The sequence below is a fragment of the Patella vulgata genome, chromosome 9, assembly GCF_932274485.2.
Source record: "Patella vulgata chromosome 9, xgPatVulg1.2, whole genome shotgun sequence".
NCBI lineage: Eukaryota > Metazoa > Mollusca > Gastropoda > Patellidae > Patella > Patella vulgata.
Window position 1 is genome coordinate 38,486,471 of NC_065887.2, and position 12,597 is coordinate 38,499,067.

The 12,597-nt window shown below is 37.9% G+C and overlaps 1 protein-coding gene across 2 annotated transcripts; it reads right to left on the reverse strand.

Annotated features, from left to right (window-relative positions):
• Positions 1-5,698: 5,698 nt before the first annotated feature.
• Positions 5,699-11,129, reverse strand: LOC126807909 (retinol dehydrogenase 7). Of its 2 annotated transcripts, none has more exons than XM_050532792.1 (5): positions 11,055-11,129; positions 8,461-8,786; positions 7,090-7,348; positions 6,451-6,614; positions 5,699-6,282 (listed from the first exon to the last, which is right to left on the reverse strand). In XM_050532792.1, exons 2-5 carry the CDS (start codon positions 8,774-8,776, stop codon positions 6,068-6,070), a joined length of 954 nt encoding a protein of 317 aa, XP_050388749.1. In that variant the 5' UTR covers positions 8,777-8,786; positions 11,055-11,129; the 3' UTR covers positions 5,699-6,067. The 2 variants fall into 2 exon arrangements, with proteins under 2 accessions (XP_050388749.1, XP_050388748.1); XM_050532791.2 differs by lacking the exon at positions 11,055-11,129 and adding an exon at positions 10,303-10,464.
• Between the last annotated feature and the right edge of the window lie 1,468 nt (positions 11,130-12,597).

The window sequence follows — 12,597 nt, forward strand, 5'->3', positions numbered from 1 at the left end:
CGAGGCAGCTGGGGATTGGAGGGGGGGGGGCGGGGCGTCTTTTATTTTGTGCAAGACGGTCAATGACCAGAATATGGCCTATGTGGTTTTTTTTTGCTATTGATGTAAAGGCTCCGGTGTCATTTTAAGCCAAGGGATCCTTTGTTATTTATGATTTAATACTCTGTTACAGGATGGACATAATTTCTAGAGACCGAAACTATTTTCAATGTCACAGTGTTAAAATATATATATGTAATACACTTTCCTATAATACTAAATACAGTATAATAGTTAGTTTGCTCATTACACTTTTCCAATCTGCATTTTGGATTATAGACAAATGCAAAATAGAATTTACCAATCGTGAACTGAGGATTAACTGGTTCTATATGGAAGGGTATCGCTGCCAATATTAAATGCTCTGCGAAAATGTCTTTTCCATTGATTATATGTAAAAAGTACAATGTACAAAGTCCAAAAACCGGCATGGCTCTAAGGCCAAAGTTAAATGTAAAACGTCAAATGTAATGTGTCAAATGACAAAAATTTGATTGGAGAAAGGCTGTTTTTGGCGTGTCTACATTTTACATTTCCCTCAGTACATTTTACTTTTGCGTTCTGCCGCATCTCATTTGACCTTCACGCTTTCTACATAGCATCTTACGCAGAGCACTAACTATGATATGCAAATGTAGGATATCACGTGACTTATTAACATATACGGAAACGAGGCCGAGATCAACATGGGACGAAAAGCCAAGGTCGCTGTGCGGGCAAAATTTCCCTCATAGCACACTGTATGGCTTATATCCGTCTTCATTAGCCCGGTCGGAGCAGAACAGTGGGACGTTAAACCCCATTTCATTTCTTTTCATTTTTTCAAAATATGTAAATATAAATGTGCCAGAAAATTATTTAAATATTTGAAAAGAGAAGTGAACGTGCTTTTTAGTGATAAGTAATAGAGCGGGAGCCCAGGGGGTAAACCTATATGGAAAGTGTACCAATTTTCGCCTATGGTATCAATGCATGCATATCAGAATGTAAGTCTGCCGGGTATCTGGTGGTGGGTGTGGAATTCCACGCCCAAAATGCCATGTCCCCCAACTAGGCTAGATTAGCTCAAAAGTGTACCACACATCTTCAGGTATTACAAAAACATTCTGAGGTACCCTGACACAGCTATGTAGTTGTCAGACATTTATAGTGGTGGAGTATCCCTGACAAGAGTAGTATCCCAGAACCACAGCTAGGCTAGATTAGATGAAATCTGTACCACCACATGTTCCTGAAGCAACGACGGTGAGATCAAGCCTTCTATTGAAGATGGTACCACCTAAAACTGCGTTAAAGTTGTTCAGTACCACCACAGAAATCATGAATGACCACTGCCAGACAGTTTGTGCGGTGGGTTACCCCTAACAAACACGCCCAAAATGCCACGGCCCCCAACTACACGGATAAACAATACACTGCCGTTTCACAGATTACATAGATCAGAGAGGGGTTGGGTGGCCGAATGGTTAACGCATGCATCATAAGGTCTGTCATTGAGTCAAGTGGCGTGGCTTCGATTCCCCACTTGTACGTGACAAGGAGAGGGTCGCCTGTCCAACCTCGTGGGTTTTCTTTGGGTCTTCTGGTTTCCTCCCATTGCGAAAGATCCCCTACGCGCAAGAGAATTATTGAATAAATTTGAACAATATGTTTGTCGAGTGGACCTCTCTCTCTCTCTCTCTCTCTCTCTCGCTCTCTCTTATTTTCTTTAGATCAGACATCTAACAAACCAAATGACTAGTTTTTCTAATAACTAATCCTATAACAATCGGCTTACAGATGATTTTCTATAATTTTGAAAGGGAATAGCTGAATTGTCTGCGTCGGTTATGTGTGTCGTGAATAGGTTTGTCCTAGAGCAGATTCTTAGGAACTAAAATACACGGGATGTAGCCATTTTAAAACAATACATTCTTCATAATCAGCTTACAAATGTCTCTGATTAATCACTTACATAAATTCAGTTTAAAATCTTTGTTCAAGAAATAAAACATTTTTGTTAGGACTTCGAATTTTGTCTAATGGTTTGGATTGTTCGTACTTGGTTTTATTTTAATTCGAGATAAAAAGCACAATTGTTATGGAAATAAGCTTGGTATAAATAGTTGTACGTTATTTTGACCGAAGATAAAAAAAAACGGATCCCACTAAGTTTTTGTCCATGCTCAGGCCTCACAGCCTGATATTTTGAATATCCCAGACAAGTGCGAGTTCAGGCTTGATATAATGCGTGTCTCACTTGGACTAAATGTTGGTATTCTTGGGACTATTAAAAATACAATATATTTATACGAATTTCTCCCATTATTAAAGGAAATATTAGTGCCAGTCATTATCACATATGTGATAGAACTGGTTAAACACGTTCCAAATATAATTTTAACACAGAGATCATTGTTACGATAGATGCTTAATAAAGATTTCAAAAAACGAAAGTGACGAAAGCAAAAGGAAAACACGGGTTATCCTTCTATGTTAAATGGCTGTAACATCACAAGCTGTAGCTTTTTGCTCAACATTCCGTTGGTTCCAATCTATATAGGCACAATGGGGACCACATTTGGCAATCTCCTCATCATAATTTTGTAGGGTTTGACCGTTTAGATTTTTTTTCTACGGGGATTTGATGTTGACTGGGGTGAAACTCGCCTCCGACACAATGATTGCTCTGCAAAAAGACACTTTACAGCCCCTATCCCTCCGCTGTAAGTATTATCCAAAAACTGCTATGAAATTGCCAATTTGATCCCTTTAGTCCATTTATGCATGTTAACAGTAGAAACGAATGCTGATGCAGAGAAGAGGGTATGCCCATTAAGGATTGATAAAGAAGAACAATGTGTTACAATAACGTAGAAGGAAGCTAAAAGTATATAAATATTGCTGCATTGTCGTAAGCTGATACTATTACAGTAGCCGTAGGAACACGGATTCATTTCAATTGTTGACAAAAGTAGCCTACGTCAATAAAAAGAAATGAAATGGGGTTATACATGTACCTCCTACTGTTCTGCTCCGACTGGGCTCCATCAGAGTGCTATGAGGGGAATTTTGCCCTGCAGTGGCGCAACGGCACTCTTATGTCGAATTCCAACTGCCAAGAAGTGCATTAAAGGTTGAATGGGCGGGACTGATCAATTTTGATATTTGGCCTACTCAGAAGTAGGTTAATCCCCAAAATCATCATAAGGATTTATATTTTGACACACAGGTGTACTCGAGATGAATTAGAAAAAAAAAATTTTGGCTGTAATGCGTACAGCGCCCACTGGTAGTGTTCCTAAAAGCATTATTTAAGAGTTATGTTTTGGGGGTCCCGTTCATGTGGACAGACAGGAAGTCAATACCACAAAGTTCAAAAAGATGAAAACTGGTCTACCGGACATTTTACATTTTGCCACTGACTCTAGCTGAAAGTCTGTTGGGATGTATTTTTCCTGATGAGCAAGGGGAATGGTACTTGTCCGATAGTCAAACACCAGGTTAAGCCTTGTGATTAAAATAAAGAGGAGGGCTGCAGCTGGGACACTTGTCCAGGGGCCCTGGAGCCTAGAGGGTCCCAGAGGTATGCCGAGTAATGTTTCAAAAAACATTTGTTGGTATAAAGTAATAAAAGAAATACACTGTTACTTGATCGTAAAGCAGGAGAAAACCCGGTAACTTTTCTCAATGTGGGTACCTAGTTCCATGGGTAAGATTAGTTCACCTTTATGGAAAAATTGATCAATTTAAAACTATAAATCACCTGCCCAGGCCTTAGTGCCGTGGAGTCACTACCCATTCTCGGGAACATCTACGAAACCTGTGTCAAAATATAAATCTTTCACCCTTTGATATCATTCACCCTTTGATGCACTTCTCCAGTAAAAGAACTCTTGGCAGATGGAATTCGATATACAAGTAGGCTGTTGCGCCATTGCAGGGCAAATTTTCTCTCATAACACACTAAGAGAGCCAAATAAGATGTATAACCCCATTTCATTTCATTTCTTCAACAATGGAAATGAACCGTGTTCCTGCAGCTACTCTAACAGTATCACCTATAGGCAATGCAGAAGTAGTTATACTCTTATCCCCCTTCTCCGTTATTGTAACACATTGTTCTTCTTTATCAACCCAACATAATGAGCATGTACTCTTCCCTGCATCAGCATTCGTTTCTGCTGTTAACATGCGAATAAGGACTAATTTTGGAAGAAATATGACGTCTGATATGCCGTTGTGACGTTGCAATTTTTGGACTCGCTGGTACCGACTTCCTATCCGTCCACAATACATTTATGGTGTCTAAATCCAATAGTTTTAGAGATATTTGCGATTTTTTATCGACAGCCGCCATCTAAGATTTGGCAACGCCCCCTGTCCTTATTTGGACTCCAATTTTGATAAACTTTCTTTTCCTTACTTAGGGCATCATAATAAGACACTAGAAATCAAAAAACCTTTTGTTGCAATTTGTTGTACGCCAAATATTAGTTTGACCCGCCTATATTTAGCATCTCCCCAATCGAGGAAATATATCAGTACTTATAGTTTAGTACTATTATTATTTAATATACCCTATGTATATCAGTTACTTATACTTTTTTGGACTCGCTGGTATCGACTTCCTGTCTGTCCGCAATACATTTATGGTGTCTAAATCCAATAGTTTTAGAAATATTTGCGATATTTGATTGACAGCCGCCATCTTGGATTTGGCCATGCCCCCTGTCCTTATTTGGACTCCGATTTTGGTAAACTTTATTTTCCTTACTTAGGACATCATAATGAGTAAGTAGAAAACATAAAATCTTTTGTTGCAATTTGTTCTACGTACGACATCATCTAGCCGTCGTTTGACCCGCCTATATGTACACTGCTGTACCTCGGTTTTTCATCCCATCCGAAGGATGGAAGGATTAAGTCCGTTTCAATAAGTGCTTTATCTCCCTTCTAATTGGGTTCAGAGAGAGAGAGAGAGAGAAATGGGGTTTAACGTCCACTCGACACAAACTAGGTCATTTCGGGACTAACATAATATGGTTCAATTTCCATAAGTGGCTTGCGCGTAGGGGTCTTTAGCAGTAGGAGGAAACCGGAGGACCCGTCTAATTGGGTTCAATTGTTTGAAGAAATGCAGACTGAAATGGAATGGCGTTTAATGTCCCATCAACTCACTATTTAGGCCATCTTGAGACTGACGGTAATTTGTATTTCTAAGGCTAAATACACATTGCGAGGATGGGAATTTCGCCTGAATAGCCCCCAATCGGACTATCAATGAATCTTTGTTCAATGCACCTTCATTGGTCGTCCCAGAACAATTATTAAAATCAAAATGACGCTCCATGTTCAAATAACCATAATGTTTATATCTCGAGCTTCATACGTAAGCCATACTGTGAAAATGATTTAGATTTTAAGCCGCCCTGGACGGCGATATCACTTCGGTGGAAGCGGACGTTCGATAAAGCTATCTCACACATAAAGTTGTGGGTTAATAAATGAATTTAACTATCTTATTTCAAGGTTGTTGTTAAAATGTTTCAAGACAAAGAATATTCAGCAAGGACCAATTTACAGTGGTGGCATTTCTAACTCCATTGGTGCCATTGCTGAAGTGCTGTTTTCTGGGGGTTGCAGCTTATCCCAACACTAACGACGATAACTCGGAATAAATAATTAAAAGTGTACTTTTAATAAACGAGTGTCCAGAACTGGCTAACCGTCACAATGGTAAATTGTTTATTTTGTCTTAAATATTGGATATCAGAAGCCAATCCTTTTCCGGTAAGATTACAGCATCAATGTTGGTTTAAATTGACAAATGATTTGTGTTTTTAATGTCGAAGACTTTGGATGATAATGAGTTAGAGACTTAGCTACTTTAAATAACATTTCACTGAAATTTCAGAATTATACAAAAAATCATCAGCTGTATTTTATGAAAAACAATATATCCATACAAACGGCAGCACTTGAGATTCCACAATCAATTTACAAATGACATAATGGTTGAAACAAGAAGTGAAGTTGAAGCAATGATTTATTTGATCCCTGCCGGCCGAGGGGCATTGTAGCACAAAATAAAATCAGACAGCCATTCTGGAACAGTCCATAAAAATCGGTGGATGTAATTAGCATCGTTCCCAACAATATATCTATATTTTGGGTATCTGGCAGTAATGGCGTGTTCATAGGCATCTATCACCATATTGATGTCCCCTGGTGAACTAGATGATCTGATCAGGTTGTTGATACCTGAAAAGCAAACATCTTTATGAAAACAAAAGATGGTTGGTCAACCAGGTCAGACTGTCTTCAACTGTTTCGCTTGATGGATGATGGCAAAACCCCTTTTATATCAATCCACGAATTTTTCAATTTGGGTTAAAATATAATATGACTTTTTATTTTACGAAAACTTACATTCTTTGATAAACTCTTCACCATAATACTGTTGACAATCAGCATCTGCTTGCTGGAATGTTCTATGATAAATGTCCTTGATCATCGTTGGGTTGAGTATATTTGTTTTAAAACAACCTGGTTCTAATATGCTCACTTTAATACCCTGGTGGTATATCTCTCGTCTGAATAAAAAAAATGGTGAAACCAGTCCTACATTATGAGCCACATTGACGGTGGGAGTGGTAGTCTTATGATCTAATCCGTGCATATTAAATAATAAGGTCTGTCATTGAGTCAAGTGGCGTGGTTTCGATCCCACACCTGTATACGCGCCATGGAGGAGGATCACCTGTTCAAGCTCGTTAAGCTAAACCCTCCCTCTCTCTCTCTCTCTCTCTCTCTCATAGATCAGACACCTAACCAGCCAACTGACTAGTTATTCTAATAACTAAATTTGGGTTCAGGCCGTCGATCAAATAGCCTGTTTATATCTCGGTGTATATATATATTTAAGGTCTTTGTATTATAAGAATGTGTGCGGGGCATAGGTTTCAGATCTAGGACCCGGGGCTCGCAAAATGATGATTGTTGTGGATCAATTTGGCGTTTGGTCAATTATATATCGAGGAAAACTCTTTATTCGAAATAAAATTTTACCTTAAGCTATCGGAGAAAGCTTCCACTCCATATTTGGCGATGCAGTAAGGAGTAAACGTCACAGATAAACGTCCAGACACGCTGGCCATATTTACTATCCTTCCTCTTTCCTTTCTCACCAGTGGTAAAAACGTTTTTGTGACGTCAATTACACCAAATAAATTAACATCCATTATATCTGTGTAGTCTTTTCTGTTTAAACATTCTACAGTTCCAAAACCACCACCTACACCGGCATTGTTTACAACAGCCCATAGACCTATAAATATATAAAACATTGTATACTGAAGATCTATACTGATACAAAGCATTATTTACAACAGCCCATAGACCTATAAATATATACATATAAAATACTCTGTAGGCCCAATAACATACAATACAGTGTTTAACGTTCACAAACAACTTCATTTTTGAAATAAATTTACTTCAATATTTCTCTTACGCGTAGGAGTGGGAGGAACCGGAGGACTCGTAGAAAACCCATGAGATTTGACAGGTGGTCCTACTCGTTTACAAGTCACTTGTCTCAATGACTGATCTTAAGACCTAAAGCCCACGAGGTGTACAAAGGGTTAACTGTTACAATCCAAACAGAATTAAACCATATACAACCTAAAAGTACAAGACTTTGCGACCGACTTTGCTCGGCATCGCAACATTTCATGCCGTTAATGAAAATGTTAATTTTAATTTTAGCTCCTACATCCGCTTTCAGTCGTATCTATTTTTTTCACATCGCCTTAGTACAACATCACCTTTAAATATATATGTATATACTACACTGTACTGGGTAACAAAAGCATCAACTTGTCCACCTTGAAATATAGGGATACAAACCAGTCTATGGATACATACAATATAATTTAGGATTATTGCCATACTTTGTTATAATGTTGTATGAATATGGTAACAGTCTGACCTAAAAAGCTACATCTTTATTTAAAACGGAAATAATTTGTTTTCAATTAATAACAGAGTGTTATAGTTGACGTACTTATCCTTGTATACTGCTCCATATAAAAACATATTTAAGAAGAGCAGTGTTTCTGAGTTGTGCTGGAGTGAAATTGGCGCTATCTTAAAAGTCTGTTCCAACGTCAAATAACTGCCATTCATACCAAGACGTTTACAAATTGGCGTATATGTACAAGAACTCTTGAGTAGACGGAACCGTCGGAATCGCCACTGTCCACTCTAGTTCTACTACAATTTGGATAGCTTCGAGATGCGATGTCTCTTTTCGTGAGAAGAGCCGCTTGGAATCTCCAACGTTTTAAAGTCATATTTTAATAGTTGGTGCATCTATGTGTGCATTGTTTTAAAAATATACTGTGGTTCAGATATCACCGAATTATGAATTAGATTTACCTTTATTGGGAGGTAAAATTGACTTCACTTTGGTGAGTGCAGTCTTGATATCATCTTCGGACGTAACATTTAATTGAAGTGTCTGAAGACGTTCGGATGACTTCTTCTTCAATTCAGCTGCAGCATCTTGTTTCAGACAGGCAGCAATAACATGAAATCCTAAACCATCTAATCTTTTTGCTAAAAGGTGTCCAAATCCTGAATCACATCCGGTTACTAAGACGTACTTTTCACCATAATTGCCCACCTTTAACCTCTCTAAGAACCATTTTAAGGTCCAATAACCAATTAATATGGTGATGACATAGAGCCACATTGTGAAAAAGCTGAAACAAAAGAAAATATGAAAGGTGCATAAATGATACAGGACGTGATATTATGTACCAACATTATTCTGTGAGGGAGGGGGTGTCTCCCTGCAACCTAAAGCTTCATAATTACCCCAACACTAACTAAACAAAACCATGCCATATCAAGCTTTTGCCACCTGATTGTATGTATTATATGTCATTTGATCAATGACACGCCAGTTTGAAATCATGTGATCACCCAAAATGGCTGTCTTCAAGCCAATGTGGTGAAATTTCCAAGAAACAGATATTCTGATCAAGGAAAAGGCAAAACATCTTCGCACCAATACCGTTATTAATTATAAAGAAACACTAAACGGTATTTCCCTAGCCTAGATATAGTAACTATCAACTAACTCAAACATGCGCTGTCTATGGACTTGGTCATCCATGATTTTAGTACACGTGATAGCAATTTCACAGTATTTCATTAAATGTATTCACAGAAACTATTAATCTAGATCTAATTTTAAATGGCTCTACAAATCTTTCGAACACCTCCAATATCTTGATTTTTGAAGCAGTCCATTATTTTATTAAAAGTACTCAAAGGTTTTGATTCGCTTTTACATAATATTGTTGTATAATATCAAAAAATTGCATCGTATATATCATTTCCACATGAAACTGTATATATGTTCGGTTTTACAATTTATTATATTTAATTTTATTTTTATGTATATGTCATATTTATCGTTTATTATTTTCTGTATCCCTGGGAAAGAACTTATATAGGCCTTGCCTGTTGTTCAATCCTTTTCAAACGAATAAAATATTTTTTAAACTAAATGCATTCAAATCTATTTTTGATGGCGTAGACACTCTGGCACAAGCAAACGAAAGCATCACAGTGACCTTTGTCCACTTCACCTTATCAGTCTACGAGTACACTAACCCGTTACTAGTTTGTGTCCAGAGGCAATTGACCTGATGAGCTGTGTCTTAACATTTGCACAGTGTACAGTTTGTATCCCATCAGTCGGTTCTATAATCCCCAGTTTGTGTCAACATGGTCTTCAGTCTGTGGTCTCTGTACAAACCTACCTGGTTTATCTTTATGGACTAAATAATGTCAAACACAAAGTAGTACACTATATATATATATTATCAAACATCTGGTGTATTACACATGCTCGCGTGTTTTTTAATATCAATAATATATACATATATATGTGAAAAGTTAAAGATAATTACTCTTAGGTATTAAATACACAAAAATATAAAAGTTTTTGAAAAAAAAGAGAACTACATTATTTGTCGATAAAATAAGCGAAAGTGCTAGTAATCGACAAATAATGTAGTTCTTTTTTTCAAAAACTTGTATATTTTTGTGTGTGTGTGTATATATATATATATATATTTGGATGAAATAATCTATATTTAAATAACTTTTACATAAGTGTCAAGATCTTTCGACCTTACGGCGTCTTCAGGACTAATACAAGCGAGGTTTGTCATTGTCTTTTGTATTAGCCCTGAAGACCTTGCTCACCTCGCTGTAGTCAGTATGTGAGACACAACATGCAGTTAAAAATACGTCTCTTTTTTCTAAACAGCTTTGCAGAAGCGATTGAAATCTATATTATGGGTAACGCACAAATTGACGTATCTCGGCCATATAATACGAAACGAAATTTAGGTAAGCAGGTGAATCAAAACTGTAATTGGCCTAGGCAAAACAATCAATGACTGAAGATTCTCAATTTTATTAAAGATTCCAATTGTTTCCCCCCTGCTTACCTAAATTTCGTTTTGTCATATATGGCCGAGTTACGTAAATATTTGCGTTACCATATTTAATGTTTTGCAGAAGGGGGCGTATTATCAACGGCATGTTATGTCATATTGACTCGAGCGAGGTGCAGGGTCTTATTATCACACTAAAATGTTCCTTTGCATTGTACATGAGCTCACGGGGACTGACACGTGACAGTTTAGCAGTAACAAGTTGCCCAGTAATATTTATTGGGAACTTAAATTTTTTCGACAGAGAGAGAGAGAGAGAAATGGGGTTTAACGTCCACTCGACACAAACTATCAAACATCTAGTGTATTACACATGCTCGTGTGTTTTTTAATATCAAAATATATATACCAAAAAAAGACTAATATTTGGATGAAATAATCTATATTTAAATAACTTTTACATTAGTGCCAAGATCTTTCGGCCTTACGGTGTCTTCAGTGCTAATACAAGCGAGGTTTGTCATTGTCTTTTGTATTAGCCCTGAAGACCTTGCTCACCTCGCTATAGTCAGTATGTGCGACACAACATGCAGTTAAAAATACGTCCCTTTTTTCTAAACAGCTTTGCAGAAGCGTTTGAAATCTAAAAATAAGGTAACGCACAAATTGACGTATCTCGGCCATATAATACGAAACGAAATTTAGGTAAGCAGGTGAATCAAAACTGTAATTGGCCTAGGCAAAACAATAAATGACTGGAGATTCTCAATTTTTTTAAAGATTCCAATTGTTTCCTCCCCTGCTTACCTAAATTTCGTTTTGTCATATATGGCCGAGTTACGTAAATTTTAGCGTTACCATATTTAATGTTTTGCAGAAGGGGGCGTATTATTAACGGCATGTTATGTCATACTGACTCGAGCGAGGTAAGCAAGGTCTTATTTTCTCACTAAAATGTTCCTTTACATTGTACATGACCTCACGGGGACTGACACGTGACCGTTTAGCAGTAACAAGTTGCCCAGTAATATTTACTGGGAACTGAAATTTTTTCGACAAGGAATCAATAGGCCTGTTCCTGAACGTACAGGGCCAGTGTAACGAGAACTTACGTTCAAAGCTGAACTGTGTGGCCGTTGCTATGTGTCTATGAATGACCTTGCCCTTTATAATGTCATCTATTTTATGTAAACAAATTTTGAAATTGTAATATAAAGTGTTACTGGTGACTGACAGTTACTATAGGTATGTTACACCATTATAATGTGCAGACACATTCTCCAATACAAGACTTGAATAAAGGTTGCATTTTATTTCAGTGGTTGTATTTGAAAATCACGTGCTGTATGAGTAAGTGGGTCAGACGCTGGCTCCCTAGCCTGGAGGTCGCGTGTTCGATCCCTGCATTGGCAGAGAAAGTTCATAACCAATTAATATGGTCATTACACACAGACCCATGTGGTTGAAATAAAATATATAGAAATGACCTCATAGAACAGTATAGCCGCATTAAGTAGGACGTTAAACCCTATTTAATCTATATATCGATATATCGTTGAATTCGGTAAATGCAACTATCAGCGTTAGCGCCTTGACAGTATCGTGCATGCTGTGAACATTTATACAGTAATATTATCCTAATATATAACAGTTACGTTATCTGCCATGGGCTACTTATCACCCGTCGAAACATACCCGGGTTTTCTTTACGCCACAAATGACGCAAAGCAGAATCAATGAAATGAAATGAAATGGGGTCCGTCCTACTATTCTGCTCCTATACTGGGCTAAAGAAGACGGGCATACACCATACAGTGTGCTATGAGGGAAATTTTGCCCGGCCAGCGACCTTGGTTTGTCGTCCCATCCGAACGACTAGACAGATGTCCTTGTCCGGCCTTCTGTCCTGCATCACTGACAAGGTGGGGGCGGGGGGACCACGCCGAAAAATCTGGATGAACTTTCTCTGCCAATGCAGGGATCGAACACCCGACCTCCAGACTAGCGAGCCAGCGTCTTAGCCATCGTGGCGCCAGGGCCGTAAATAGCTCAGAGCAACGAGGGTGGCGGGAAGTGTTCTAGGGGGTGCTGTAATATGGAC